Here is a 15,691-nt window from a genome sequence, read left to right on the forward strand (position 1 = left end):
CAGGTTACTAAGGAGGGTCCAGAAATCCTTTCATTTCGGGCATTTGGAGAGTCTGCTGCCCACGGAGGAGGCCGAGGTCACAGAGCTATCACAGAAAGTAGGGGTCTGAAAGATTGCAGGGCTAGACGGGGGGTCTAAAATGGTGTCAGACACAGAATGAGGCCTGAGGCAGATATCAGGAACAAAGTCCCTTGCAGTAGGGGAGAGAGTGCACTGCTGGGCCGACTGTGTGGGCGACCCATCCTTATGCTGTAGGGTCATGTCACCAGCCTTATCCATGGCATGGAGGTTTTGGGCACAGAAGGTTCTGAGAGGTGCACAGGTAGCGCATCACTCACCATATCCAGAGAGGCGGCTGTGTCCTCTATCACTGTGTGTTCTTGGGGTGTGCAGGAGAGAGGCACCGGCGTTGGTGTAACTGATGCTGGGAGCCAAGGGATCGTCTGCTCTGGAGGTGAGGAGCTGAAGTGGAGAGCAGGGCTTGGCTGAGCTGTTGGTGTGGCCCCATTTTGGAGTCCGCCAGGCTAAAAAGGAGCCAGAGTTTGGCTGAAGTACCGCCTGATATGGGGTTCTGGCACCAGAAAAGAGGTGCCCCGACGATCGAAGCATCTGACCATCCTCCCTTAGGTTCAGAAATCCGGGTGGGGGCGACCAAGGGTGAGATTAAAGGGCCCAGGGTCCGGGAGCTCAGCAGTGTGCGTCCTCACAGCAACATGCTCAGGCCACACCCCCATTAGTATCCCTCTCATACATTATGTGTTATACATATTAGTCTCTATAGCATGTACCAGGAACATATTACCATACCTTTGTCATTTTTAAGCTGATGGATGCCCAGTATTACGATGGAATGTGACCTATGCCCCTGGACGGATCCGTTATGCAGGCCATAGACTTCTATTATGACAGAATATATAACGGAAAGCCTCTAAAGGCATTCCGTTATGGAATTGCATTATGGTCCGTGGTAACGGAATCCATAACGCAATTCAGCATATACCCCAACCCAAACTTCAAAATATGAAGTTCGCTCATCCCTATTGATAATATGTATGTCTTGTATATACATTATATCATGTATATGTTGCATATACACTATTTGTTCATAATATGCCTATCTTCTATTGACAGCCTCCAGTATAACAACCATGTATTAGGTGCAGTCACATTTTTGCTCCTTACTCTCTCTAATTATCTTTTTCACTGTAAATCACAGTCTTGCCTGGGGGAATGGGGTTATTTTCCATTATCTATTGCATGTTATGGCTCTAGTGCAGGCATGAAAAATAAAAATAAAAAAATATCGTGGCAAACATGGAGGAACTGTTCAAACCCCTAACACTGTAGCGTGTTTTACATTGGGGGAGCAGTCCCACCGCATGTGGACTGCAGCAGACTACTATCCCCAGCAAAAAATGCATACAATGGTGGATGTCGGCGCGGTCCACATGCACCACTAAGGCATCCCATACACAACAAAGCATTGTGCGGATGAAAATACAATCATATATCACAAAAACATTGCACCAAACGGATATACCACTGACTATACTGGCTAGTCATACAAGTAGATATTAAAAGCTGAGACTTTTGCCAATATATTCCTGTCAGGAAGATATCGGAGCCCATCATGCACCACGTCACGGTCCTCAGCATGGCAAGGGGTCCTACACCTACGCTACCTCTTTTTGGTGTGAACAAGGTCTAAAGGTGATGAAATCCAGCTCACAGCCAAGCTTCCACACAACCGCATAGCAGGACAACTACTGCAATGTGAACAAAGCAAGACTGTAAGCCACACCCATGCTCAACCTGTGGCCCTCCGGCTGTTGCAAAACTACAACTCCCACAATGCCCTGCTATAGGCTAGCTGTAGGCTGTTCGGGCATGCTGGGAGTTGTAGTGCTCACCTTCCCCGGTCTTCCTTGCTGGGGCCGGCACTTCACTGGTGACCCCGTTTCCGCCATTGTGGCTCCTGCCCGATAGTCAGCGAGGAACAGCCAGAGGACACCCTCTCCTGGACAGGCGGTGCGCTGAGGACACCTTACTACTATCCTCAATCCCTGAGACAAAGAGAGAGGCAGCTTGCGAGAGGCGACATCCCAGGGTGAAGAGAGAAGCAGCACAGCTGCCATGGCTCAGATACTACCCATCCGCTTCCAGGAGCACCTGCAGGTACCGGAGCCGCAGCGCGTCAGCTGGTGGGAGCTTAATTTGTTCGGCCTGGTAATCTGTCTCCAGTGCCATGGACTAGGCCGGCTGAATTAATTAACCTCACACCCTCCACAGCGCCCTCCTCCCCCTGCATCCGCTCTGTGAGCTCCAGGGTGATGGACGGAGCAGCCCATAACCTTGACCTCCGCCACACACTCCTCAGCCGTGGTCGTGACTATAAGCTGCATGGTAAAGGGCAAAGATCCCTTCTAAGCAGGTCCTGACTTCCTGATCTGTCAGTGCTGCACTTCTGGTATCTGGTAACAGCACTGTATATGCAAATCACATCGCTCATAACAGCACTGTATATGTAAATCACATCGCTCATAACAGCACTGTATATGCAAATCACATCGCTCATAACAGCACTGTATATGTAAATCACATCGCTCATAACAGCACTGTATATGTAAATCACATCGCTCATAACAGCACTGTATATGTAAATCACATCGCTCATAACAGCACTGTATATGCAAATCACATCGCTCATAACAGCACTGTATATGTAAATCACATCGCTCATAACAGCACTGTATATGTAAATCACATCGCTCATAACAGCACTGTATATGTAAATCACATCGCTCATAACAGCACTGTATATGTAAATCACAATCACATCGCTCATAACAGCACTGTATATGTAAATCACATCGCTCATAACAGCACTGTATATGTAAATCACATCGCTCATAACAGCACTGTATATGTAAATCACATCGCTCATAACAGCACTGTATATGTAAATCACATCGCTCATAACAGCACTGTATATGTAAATCACATCGCTCATAACAGCACTGTATATGTAAATCACATCGCTCATACAGCACTGTATATGTAAATCACATCGCTCATAACAGCACTGTATATGTAAATCACATCGCTCATAACAGCACTGTATATGTAAATCACATCGCTCATAACAGCACTGTATATGTAAATCACATCGCTCATAACAGCACTGTATATGTAAATCACATCGCTCATAACAGCACTGTATATGTAAATCACAGCTGATCTGAGGTCTGATGGGGGTCTGACATGGAGGGCTGATGTGATGTCCTGATATGGGGGTCTGATCTGATGCCCTGATATTTTGGGGATCTGATATGAGGTCTGATGAAAAAAATTTGGTTCTTATTTTCCTCCTCTTAAACCTGGGGTGCGTCTTATCATCGGATGCGTGTTATAAAGCGAAAAATACGGTAACATTTATATTAAAGGGCATCAGTCAGCAGATTTATACCTATGAAATTGGCTAACCTGTTGCACGTGCGTTTTGCAGTTAAAGGCATCTCTATTGGTCCCACGTTCATATGCACCGGCATTGCTTAGAAAAATGAAGGTTTCATATATGTAAATGAGCCTCTCGGAGCAAAGGCGGCGTTGCCGTTACACCTACAGGCTCTGCTCTCTCTGCAACTGCCATGTCCTCTAAGCTTTGCTTGATAGGGGCAGGCAGTGTAAATGTGATCACACCTAACCTGTCAATCAAAGTGCAGAGGGGGCGGCAGTTGCAGCGAAGGAGGAGCATCTAGGTGTAACTGATAACGCCCAAGTTGTCCCTAGAGGCTCATTTGCATATATTAAAACTTCATTTTTTTCAGCACTGCAGGCACATATGAACATGCGACCACACAGATGCCTTCAGCTGCCAAGAAGACACTACATGGTGTTGTTCCAGCTCTGTACACTGTTTACTTCCAGAATCTGCAGCTGCAACGGTTCGAAGGGGTGTCAGGCCCCAACCGATTTCATATTGACCACCTGTCGACGGGTCATCAATATGTTGGTCCTGGAAAACCCTTTAGTGTATTCAAAAAAAATAATCACCCTCTGACAGGTAAAAGAAAACACACCCAAAAATAGGAAAGAGGCTGAATACATTTATTTGTGAAACATGTCCCATATGTTTAAGGCCAACGTTTCATTGCTTATGTATACATTTCCTGGGACAGAGAAGGAAATCCAGCTCTAAAAATGGAATTTAAAATTGCTATAAAAGATATGATGACAATAACATAAAAGATTGCACATTTTCTGGCATATACAACAAGTTAACACAATAAACTATACTTAGCAACTTATTGATGTCAAAATAATTTATAAAGGCACGTACTAGATGAGGTAAACCATATAGATTATACACTTCCCTGCTGAAACCATACCTCAGCTTCCCTGTTTAGTTGGACCATAGGTCAAAAACTGTTTAAATGGTGGTAATATTATACAAAAAGCAGTTTTTACATATAAATAATTCTAGCCGCAGTAGGATCTATGGGCAGCGATAGTTATATAAAAGATGGATGCAGTAGTGTAAAAAAACAGGCAAAATGAATCACATGTAATATATTCATGAGTCCAATATTGGTGAACCCTGTGCTCACAAAAAAAAGTGTAATAGCTGAACTTGGCATTATAGATCGCAGACATATTTGGGTAATGCTGCAAAGATTGCATTATGTCTGTGCCAATAGTACTTGGCCCATGGAAAATGGATTAAATAGTTATCAAACTGAGAAGACATTGGCACAAAATTCAGTGTCGGTAGTTTACTGTAAAGAGTGTGCATTACTAAATTATAATAAATCACAGCATGTAGTGCATTATAAAGATCACCCTACAGTATGTAGTACAGTATGTGCCAATACCAGAGGTGACTGAAGGAAGGAGTCAGTTTGTTTGGTCATTTATATTACAAGGAAAATGTCCTCAATTTTACATGGAGAGAGGGGTTGCAGATTAAAGGGAACCTGTCACATTGAACATGGTGTCTGATCTGCAGGTTATAGAGCAGGAGGAGCTGAGCAGATTGATATAGAGTGTTATGGAAAATATTCAGTAAAACATGTAATTTATAAATTTATATTCCTGCTCATTCTGGGCTTTGAAGTCCAGGAGACGGTCCTATCAGACGGTACTATTCACAGCCTTCCCTCTATGACTGTGCATACACAGATGGCTGTCAATCACTGATAGGACCGGTCTCCTGGACTTCAAAGCTCAGAATGAACAGGAACTTAAAAGGGTTGTCTCACATCAGCAAGTGACATTTATCATGTAGAGAAAGTTAATACACTTACTTACTTACTAATGTAATATTATCCATATTGCTTCCTTTGCTGGCTTGATTCATTTTTCCATTGCCTTACACGCCGATCGTTTCCATGGTTGCGACCACCCTGCAATCCATCAGCGGTGGTCGTGCTTACACACTATAGGAAAAGAGGCTGGCCTTTCTGGTGGCCGAGACCACGAGAGTATGTATGGGCTAGTCCTTTTTTCTATAGTGTGCAAGCACGACCGCCGCTGATTGATTGCAGGGTGGTCGCATCCATGGAAACGAGCAGTGTATATTGCAATGTAAAAATAAATACAGTCAGTGAAGGAGGCAACATGGATAATAACAATACATTAGTAAGTGCCTTGCACCAACTTTCTTTACATAATAAATGCTATTTGCTGAAGTGAGACAACCCCTTTAAGTTAATGAAATACAAGACATACTGAATCTTTCCCCACAAACTTATATATCCATCTGGTCAGCTTCTCCTGCCCTATAACATACTGCCTCTAGCTCAGACACCATGTTCAACATGACAGGTTTCCTTTAGCACATAGGCAGGCTCTAAACCCTATATAGATACATAGTCAAAATAACAAATAGTGTAAATTATGGTAATTTGTATACAAACTCGCATTGTAATTATGAATTTACTGTCACGCCAAGCCTTCAGCCACCAATAAGGTCCACTGTGTGAATGGGGTTAAAGAATCATGTAAAGAGTTTCTATGACAAAGTAGACAAGTCTGGTCATCCATAATGTGGCTGCATTCCAGCATATTATATTGGTGATATAAGAATTTATAGACTACCATCCAGATCAGTGCTGGTATAGTGCCCCGTGTTAGGGGAGGTCAGACGTCCACATAAAAAAATAAGGCCCGTAAGACTACAGGTTTCTCCTGTCACATTTAGTAGTGCTATTCTAAGGCTTTCAGACTACCTGAGTTTATCAGGATACCTGAGCTATAGGAATTGTCACTATACGGTACTTATGGGTCATATATGAGTAACCACAACTTGTATTCTACAAGAATTTAGAAAATGTGATTGCCAATACAAAGTTACAGAATGCAATCAAAGTGGTGAATACTTTTTGCATTTGCACTACACATGAGGGGAGTAAAGGTGTTTTCCACAACAACAAAAAAATGGCTTATTGACTGAGTATGAACAACTGATCCTGAAAAATCCACATATTAAAATCGAAGAACGTCTGTGTTCACGTACAGCCTCGTCTCAGGCATTTATGGCATATCCATTCAATAAGCCATTTATGTCTATAGTGGGAAAACCACTTAGAGGAAGGCACAACAGTGCTAGTTTGGGCTCCCTTTCAATTCACATGCAAAAGAGGTTGAACCACATTACGGCATATATCCATTAGGAAATATAGCAGACATCCTAAAAAAAAATCTAAAAACTCTGAATGAGTTTAAAAACATAAAACTGAATTAAAATAATCATAACATTTTTGGTGAGGGTCAGAGAACATCCTAACATCTGATCAGGAAACCTATGAAAACCATCTCTGACCTAAAAAATGGCAACTAAAAAAGTTCTTAAAAAAAGAATAAAACTATAAAACATTGTAAACATTTCAGCCTTTGCTTTCTTGGAGCATGACGTGCACAAACAAACTGGCAGAGGGAAGCAGATTTCCGTTCCTATCCAAAAGGTGTATGTGCCGATAACCTGCAAATCAAAAAGAGAATTATAACTAGGCATTATATAGCTGGAAATATTTGTCGTATCCCAGCTTCAATATGTACAGACTAACAAACACAACAACAGTGTCCCAAAGAAGCCGATAGACAGTGAGAACCTCCAATGAGTCTGCAGGAAGATACAGCGGTAGATAGAACAGTAAATACTGCTATGCCCTTATTTCAGACCTGAGTCTAACATTCACTGGCCATTATAGTACATAATCAGGATGTATTCAGAAAGTACATATATAAGTTACAGGTTGTTTTTTACCTAGCTGTAAACTGGACAGAGGAATTGTGTATTGTCCCACAAAGTCATTCCGTGATGAAGCGTCATAATCCTCCACCAGAAATCTCACCAAGGTAAGGGCTGGAACATCGATTTCAAACTGAAAATGTTCATTCCACGTGGGGTTAAACCCTGAAACAAATCAAACTTTAAATTAAAACTACAAATGGAGAGAACTATCAATAAAGGGGTGGGGAGTAGTCAGGTGGTAGCTGCCTAGCTCTTTTAAAGGGATTTGCATGGTAAAAACTGCTGACAGCGCTAGGTAGGAGCCAAGGAGAGAACAAAAATAGCTTTTGTAGGATTTTATCAGGAGTAGTGTGAATATGAACTTAGAATCTGCCAGGTTCTGCTCCTGCAAGTGCTCAGGAGGTGGAGCTTCACTGTGCAATGTTCTCTGCATTGAGCTGCTTCATAGTGACAACTGTGGCATCCAACAAGAAGACCCTGAAAGCTGTCACTCAATGCAGAAGGGAACAGTTGTGAAGCAGCTCAGTGCAGAGTGTTCTTGAAACTAAGGCCTTAGGCTACTTTCACACTCCCGTTTCAGGGTCTGCCTGTGAGATCCGTTTCAAGGCTCTCACAAGCGGCCCCAAACGGATCAGTTTAGCCCCAGTGCATTTTGAATGGATAAGGATCCGTTCAGAATGCATCAATTTGGCTCTGTTCCGCTCAGGAGGCGGACACCAAAACGCTGCTTGCAGCGTTTTGGTGTCTGCCTGGCGATGCGGAGCCAAACGGATCCGTCCTGACTTACAATCTAAGTCAATGGGGACAGATCCGTTTACATTGACACAATATGGTGCAATTGTAAACGGATCCGTCCCCTATTGACTTTACATTGAAAGTCAGGACGGATCCGTTTGAATTACACTTAGGCTCCATTCACACGTCCGCAAATGGGTCCGCATTCGTTCTGCAATTTTGCGGAACGAGTGCTGACCCATTCATTTTCTATGGGGACGGAATGGATGCGGACAGCACACAGTGTGCTGTCAGCATCCGCATTTGCGGAGCTCGGCCCCGATCTTCAGGTCCGCAAAAGATAGAACATGTCCTATTCTTGTCCGCAGCTTGCGGAAAAGAATAGGCATTTCTATAGGGGTGCCGGGCAGGTGTGTTGCAGATCCGCAATTTGCAGGTCTGCAACACACCACGGACGTGTGAATGGAGCCTTAGACTTAGGCCTCCTGCACACGACCGTTTTTTCCCCCCGTTTACTGGTCGTTTTTTTTTGCGTTCCGTATGTGGAACCATTCATTTCAATGGTTCCGCAAAAAAAACGGAATGTACTCCGTATGCATTCCGTTTTTCCGTTCAAAGATAGAACATGTCCTATTATTGCCCGCAAATTACGTTCCGTGGCTCCATTCAAGTCAATGGGTCCTCAAAAAAACGGAACACATACGGAAATGCATCTGTATGTCTTCCGTTTCCATTCCGTTTTTTGCGGAACCATCTATTGAAAATGTTATGCCCAGCCCAATTTTATCTATGTAATTACTGTATACGCCATACGGAAAAACCGAACAGAAATGGAAACACAACGGAAACAAAAAACGGAACAACGGATCCGTGAAAAACGGACCGCAAAACACTGAAAAAGCCATATGGTCGTGTGCAGGAGGCCTTAGACTTTTTTGACTAAGTTATGCAGACGGATCCGTACTGAACGGATACCATCGTTTGCATTTATAGGTGCGGATCCGCACCTAACGCAGGTGTGAAAGTAGCACCACCTCCAGTGCATTTGTAGGAGCAGTGCCTGGCAGAATAAAATTTTACATTCACATATTCCTTATAATAAAAGCTTCATAAAAAAGACATGTTTGTATTGCGCTCCACAGTCGCTACCTATCACTGTCAGCAGTTCTGCATGATCAAAACTGCTGACAGACTCTTTAAAACAAATTTTTTGCTAACACACCACAGCATTTCAGAGTAAAATGTAATTTATTTAACGAGCCCGTCAGTATTTCTTTCTGACCGCAGTAAGACTTGTTCCCTTTATGTGGTTAGCAGTGAGCTAACAGAAAATAACAATAGCTACCAGATTTAATGCATATAATTTTAATCTGGTCATTCTTACCATTGTTCTCAACAACCTTTGTGAGCTTCTTCTCTCTGTCCCGTGCTACTCCAAAGATCTCCACAGACACAAAGGGGTCCACTATTGAGCTCTTCTTCTTGCTCAGTTTTGGCAGCTGCTGTCCAGAAATTATCTAAATATACATCATGTTGACATGTTAGTAATGTGTAATTACACTAAATGACAATAAACTTTAAGGAGAACACTAGTTAAAATGTGAAAGGTCCATAAATAGAGATGAGCGAACTTCTGTTTTAAGTTCGGCGTCTAAAGTTCGGGTTTGGATTAGCGGAGAATCCCGATCTGGAACCGGATATGGATTCCGACTTCCGTTGTGGTCCGTGGTAGCGGAATCAATAATGGCCGATTATTGATTCCGCTACCACGGACCACAACGGAAGTCGGAATCCATATCCGGTTCCAGATCGGGATTCTCCGCTAATCCAAACCCGAACTTTAGACGCCGAACTTAAAACAGAAGTTCGCTCATCTCTATCCATAAACTATATATATTTTAAACGCAATCTTGCTCAAGTAGACAAACTTTAGGAAAGTAAAATTGAACCCAAGACCGCTACAGCCCTTAAGTACAGTATGTTACAATGAACTCTAGAGCATATGTTGTATATATTAATTAAAAAAAATAAAAATAAATACGCAACCATGATTTGGAGATGCTTTGGAGTCCACCACTCTCCATCCTTAATGGACTTTGGATTAAAGTTAGACTGCCGATATTGGAGGAATGATGGTTTAAGAACATAGCCACAAAAGCCATTGTCATGGAATTTGCCTTGATAGACATCCATCTCTGTACATGGGGTCTGGAAATTCAAAGCCACTAAAATAAATAAATCAATCAAGAACATCATGTTAATAAGTGAAGGATTATTTCATAACTTCACATAAAAGAGAATCAGTACTAGGTTGGAGGCATTTTGTTACAGAGGTGTTGGATAAAGGTTTTTAGACTTATCTCATCATGTATAGCCAAAATAGTGTGGTATTGTGTTAGCCAGTGATGCTAAATACTTTTGTGTTAAAAAAGGCAAAAGTATTATAGCAGTGATACTTTTTTTTAGCTGGAACCAACCAAAGAAGAAAAACCAATAACCCCATTGAAAAATCACTCATAAAATATATGTAGGTTTATTAAGACAAAAAATAATAAATTTAGAATAACGCGAAGGCACAAGGTAAAAGGAAAGTAATACTTTTTTTTAGCTAACCACAGAGGCTACATCATCAAGCTTTTTTTTTTTTTTTTTTTTTTTAGGTATCACTGCTTTAATACTTTTGTATTTTAACACAAAAGTATTTAACATCACATAGACATATTTCAAGAATATGTAACACAAACATGGCTAAACATGGCTGTTGAAACCACACCCGACAGATACAGATGGGTCACTAATAGGATTTCAACAGCAGCTAGATCAGATGTGACGAGCACATAGAAACCAAATCTACTTCCAAAAACAAATAAATAAAGAAAATCAATATCACCAATATAAGTTTTATATGTAAATAAATTAAGTGTATCAGATTAGGGACCTAGGTATTTGGGGAGGGAGAATTTATTATGAAGGTGATTTTCTTTAATCAGTTTTGATTGTGTCTGCATTGGCATTCTCTGGCCAAATTTATCAAATGGCCCATGGGATTGTGCAGTGCCATAATATTGATGACCTATCCTCAACTTTACTTACACTGCACCACTGCTACCAAGGAGACAGCATGCGAGTAAACTTTTCAGTAAACTCGCAACACAGCTGTGACCCCAGCGGAGTGACTGGAGTCGACCCTCTTAATAGGATTTTCCATGACCTATCCTGAGGACAGGTCACCAATATTAGGACACTGCACAACCCCTTTAAATTAGGCACATCTTTAAACCTAAAACTTTTGTCTAGAAATACTACTCCATTTTTTTTTAAGCAACCCCCCCTACGGGAGTGAGTTTGCGGCAAGTCAATGGCTGAAGAGGTCAAGTGACCTGGCGTCAAACCAGATGATGATGCAGGGAGACCCGGGACCTGCAGAGCAGTAATGGATCTGGAACCAAGTTACGGGGATCAGGTAAGTATGATTACCACCACAGGACCGACCTTACTATGGGGTCTGCAGAAAACGTCCACAAAGCTGAACAACCTGTTAAATTGAGGTTTGCCATGGCTATTTATTTGATTCTGTTGAAGAAAATGCAGGGGTTTCACTAGGATGCACCCACCTATCTGACATCCCACATTCCACATGTCTACAGCGCTGTAGTTGGAGGAGTCTGTTCTCATGCCGTCAGGATAAATTCTGGTCAGCTGCCTGGAGTTATGGCGAATAAAACCGTTTCCTTTTTGGAAAGAGAAACATAATACGCAAGATTAAAAAGGATCTGCAATTAACCAATTTCAAATGACAAAACTGCCTACATAATTAGTACAAAATGCAAACCTATGTCCAATACAGGTTTCAGTTCAAAAGGATATTTCAATGGGAGGGTGGCAAGAAGCTGACACATACATGATAATCCTAAACAAGGGAAAACCTGACAGGTGCTAGGAGTAGTTTTCAATAACAGCTAAGGCTACTTTCACACTGGCGTTTCTGGGTCCACTTGTGAGATCCGTTTCAGGGCTCTCACAATCAGTTCAGCCCCAATGCATTCGGAATGGATAAGGATCCGTTCAGAATGCATCAGTTTGTCTGCGTTTGGTCTCCGTTCCACTTTTGCGGCGGACACCAAAACACTGCTTGCAGCGTCTTGGTGTCCGCCTGATGATGCAGAGCCAAACAAATCCGTCCTGACTTACAATGTAAGTCAATGGGGACGGATCCGTTTTCACCGACACAATATGGTGCAATTGAAAACGGATCCGTCCCCCCATTGACTTTCAGTGTACGTCAGGACGGATCAGTTTTGACTTAGACTTTTTTTTAAAAAGAATAATGCAAAAGGATCCGTTCTGAACGGATACAAGCGTTTGCATTATCGGTGCGGATCTGTCTGTGCAGATACAAGACGGGTCAGCACCGAACGTGAGTGTGAAAGTAGCCTAAGTAAAGTATTGTAGCACTACAAACCAAATAAGACCACACCAAGGTAGGTTGGGAAGGATCGCACACTGAGCTGTTTCCACCATACACTGTTAGCTGACAACAGAGAATGGCAGTGACAACATGGTCAGAGTGAACCCACTGGTTAATAAGATTAATACAAGGCAATCAAATATGTGAATGAGAATAGCTAGGTAAACAGAGATTTGCAGCCTTACCCGAGTCGTTGGCCAGCTTCAGAGCCTTGCTCTCAGTCAGGGAGGACATCTCATAGAATGACTGATGCTCTGCTGCGAATTCAAAGCCACGGAAGTGCACGCTCTTACAGTATATCACTGTATCAGACAGTTCCTTGGCAAGTTTCAGCTTTGCACCCTGGGATATAATTTAGTTCAAATATGAAGTAAAACACCATACTTTTATAAAGGTTAAATCAAATAACGTTTAAAAACAATGTTTTTCTTTTCCTTCAAGAAACTATAGGCCTGTAAGTTTAAAGGGAATTTGTTACCTAAACAATGCTGTACTCACTGAGAGTTTTTAAGAGATGCTATCGCCGAGTATCTCGATGAAAATCATTTTATAATGCCGGATCAGAACAGGTTTACGAAGGATCGGTCCTGCCAAACTAATCTGATGAGTTTCTATAAGCTGGTAAGTTCTAGACTGGACCAGTGAGTCACTGAATGTCAAAAAAATGCATTCAGAAAATCTCTGGTCCCTCTCACTTTTTTCACATTTTGTTATGTTGCAGCCTTGTGTTAAAATAAATAAATAAATAAAAAAAATCTAGTTTTTTCTCATCATTCTTCACTAAGCACCCCATAATGAACAGAATGTTCAAAATCTTTGCTTATTTATTGAAAAAGGAAAAAACTAAAATCTTGCATTGACATAAGTATTCACACCCTTTACTCAGGACTTAGTTGCAGCACCTTTGGCAGCGATTACAGCCTCCAGTCTTCTTGGGTATGATGCCACAAGGTTTCCACACCTGGATTCAGGGATTTCTTGCCATTTGCTCTGCAGATCCTCTCAAGCTCTGTCAGTTGTGGTGGGGGACCATCGGTGGACAGTCAGTCATTTTCAGGTCTCTATAGTGATGTTTGATTGGGTTCTTCAAGTCAGGGCTCTGGCTGGGCCACTCAAGGACATTCACAGAGTTGTCCTTAAGCCACCCCTGTGTTGTCTTGGCTGTATGCTTAGAGTCATTGTCTTGTTGGAAGGTAAACCTATGGCCCAATCTAAGGTCCAAAGCACTCTGGATCAGATATCCATGGAGAGTGGCATCTATATTAAAAGAGGCACTGTACAGAAATTTAAGAAGCAATGGCAGGTGTGGCTGGCTGGACCTGGGGGGAAGTCTCAGAGATTGATGCATATTTGGAATGGAATGGTCCTAAGGGGATTTGGAAGCTAAGATGTAAGAGAATTGGAGCATTTTTGTCCATGTCGAGGGAGATGACCACACGGAGAGGGGGAGGGAGTTGGGGGGAGACTGGGAGATTTAATAAAGATTTTTTTTTTGATGCAGTGTCATTGACATGCTGATTTGGATAAAGTATGATTGATTTTACTGTATTGATATCCTATTGTCATATAATGTATGGTGTATCTGAACAATTGGCTGTATGTAAAACCTTTAATAAAAATTATCTGATTCAAAAAAGAAAATATCTCTTTAATTTGCTCCGTTCAGCTTTCCCTCAATCCTGGCTAGTCTACCTGTCACAGACATTGAAAAAACACCCCCACGGCATGATGCTGCCACCACCATGCTTCACTGTAGGGATGGCATTGGGTAGGTGATGAGTAGTGCCTGGTTTCCTCCAGACATGACACTCAGAATTGAGGCCATAAAAGTTCAATCTTTGTTTCATCAGACCAGAGAATCTTGTTCCTCACAGTCTAAGGCTACTTTCACACTTGTGTTGTTGTTTTCTGGTATTGAGATCTGGCAGTGGATCCCAATACCGGGAAAAAACGTTTACGTTTGTCCCAATGCATTCTGAACGGAAAGACATCCATTCAGGATGTCTTCCGTTCCTGTAGCATTCCGTTTTGTGACTGGACACAAGACCGCTGCAAGCTGCGGTTGGTTTTGTGTCCTGTCATAAAAACTAAAAAAAAAACTGATCCGGCAATGAAAACAATGTAACTCAATGGTGACGGAACTAACAACGTAAGTGTGAAAGTAGCCTTTAGGTGCTTTTTTGCAAACTTTACTGAACAGAGGCTTCTTTCTGGCTACTCTGTCAGAAAGTCCAGATTGGAAGAATGCGGCAGTGAAACCTGGAAGTTTCTCCTATCTGCACACAGGTTCTCTGCAGCTCAGCCAGAGTGACCAATTTAGTTTGATTATTTAGTTTGGTCGGGTGGCCAGCTTTAGGAAGAGTAATAGTAGAAACCACAGCACTCGCTAAAGATTTTGTAGTAATTTCTTATTTATTTCATTTCATTATTTAAATCCATCCGCATAGTAATTACTGGCCAACGTTTCGGTCCAACACGGAACTTGTTCACGGCCTATTATAAAAATAGACAAAGTAAATATATTGTGGACAAACAGTTACATTATTATGAAAAAGGTTCACGATTTGGCAATGCACTAGTAATAGTGACTGGAATAGACAATGATTATATTGCATTACATTGCAGCATAGGTAAAGGGGAGTACAAAAGGTCGTACTTAGAGTATATGTATAGAATTATTCATGGGATATATAGAATTGCACATAGTCTCTATATAAACCGCATATAGACCCTATAGAGAATCGTATAGGAGTACTGGAAGTAGATTGGTCCAGTTGCTTCTAGCGGTGCTGGTTGGAGGGTCTGTGAAGTCCCAAAAAAAGGGGGGGGGGGGGGGGGTCAGCTTAGTGAAGTATAAATAACGAGGAGGAGCATAGTAGCATATAAGAACTTAATCTAGGTATTGGAAAGTAAGGAAGGGTAAAAAGATAGGGTATAAAGACATTTAACATTTATCATTTCCGGCTGCTGAGATTGTAGCCAGAAGTGTAGGCGTCACAGAGTTTAAAAGAATACAATAGAATATCATATTATAATAATATTATATATTATAATCTATTGAACTCTGTGACGCCTACACTTCTGGCTACAATCCACAGCTGGAAATGATAAATGTTAAATGTCTTTATACCCTATCTTTTTACCCTTCCTTACTTTCCAATACCTAGATTCAATTCTTATATGCTACTATGCTCCTCCTCGTTATTTATACTTCACTAAGCTGACCCCCCCACCAC

The 15,691-nt window shown here is 41.9% G+C and overlaps 1 protein-coding gene across 1 annotated transcript in view; it reads right to left on the reverse strand.

The window, feature by feature from the left end:
- Window positions 1–5,617: 5,617 nt before the first annotated feature.
- PLCD1 (phospholipase C delta 1) overlaps window positions 5,618–15,691 on the reverse strand; it is an 89,638-nt gene continuing 79,564 nt past the window's right edge. The window contains exons 10-15 of the mRNA XM_044294154.1: window positions 12,641–12,797; window positions 11,602–11,718; window positions 10,034–10,212; window positions 9,372–9,504; window positions 7,265–7,414; window positions 5,618–6,979 (exon numbers count right to left, since the gene is read on the reverse strand). Of these exons, the coding sequence (XP_044150089.1) occupies window positions 6,885–6,979; window positions 7,265–7,414; window positions 9,372–9,504; window positions 10,034–10,212; window positions 11,602–11,718; window positions 12,641–12,797 (831 nt within the window). The 3' untranslated portion in view covers window positions 5,618–6,884. The remainder of the gene's footprint in view (window positions 6,980–7,264; window positions 7,415–9,371; window positions 9,505–10,033; window positions 10,213–11,601; window positions 11,719–12,640; window positions 12,798–15,691) is intronic.

Source organism: Bufo gargarizans, chromosome 5 (genome assembly GCF_014858855.1).
Source record: "Bufo gargarizans isolate SCDJY-AF-19 chromosome 5, ASM1485885v1, whole genome shotgun sequence".
NCBI lineage: Eukaryota > Metazoa > Chordata > Amphibia > Anura > Bufonidae > Bufo > Bufo gargarizans.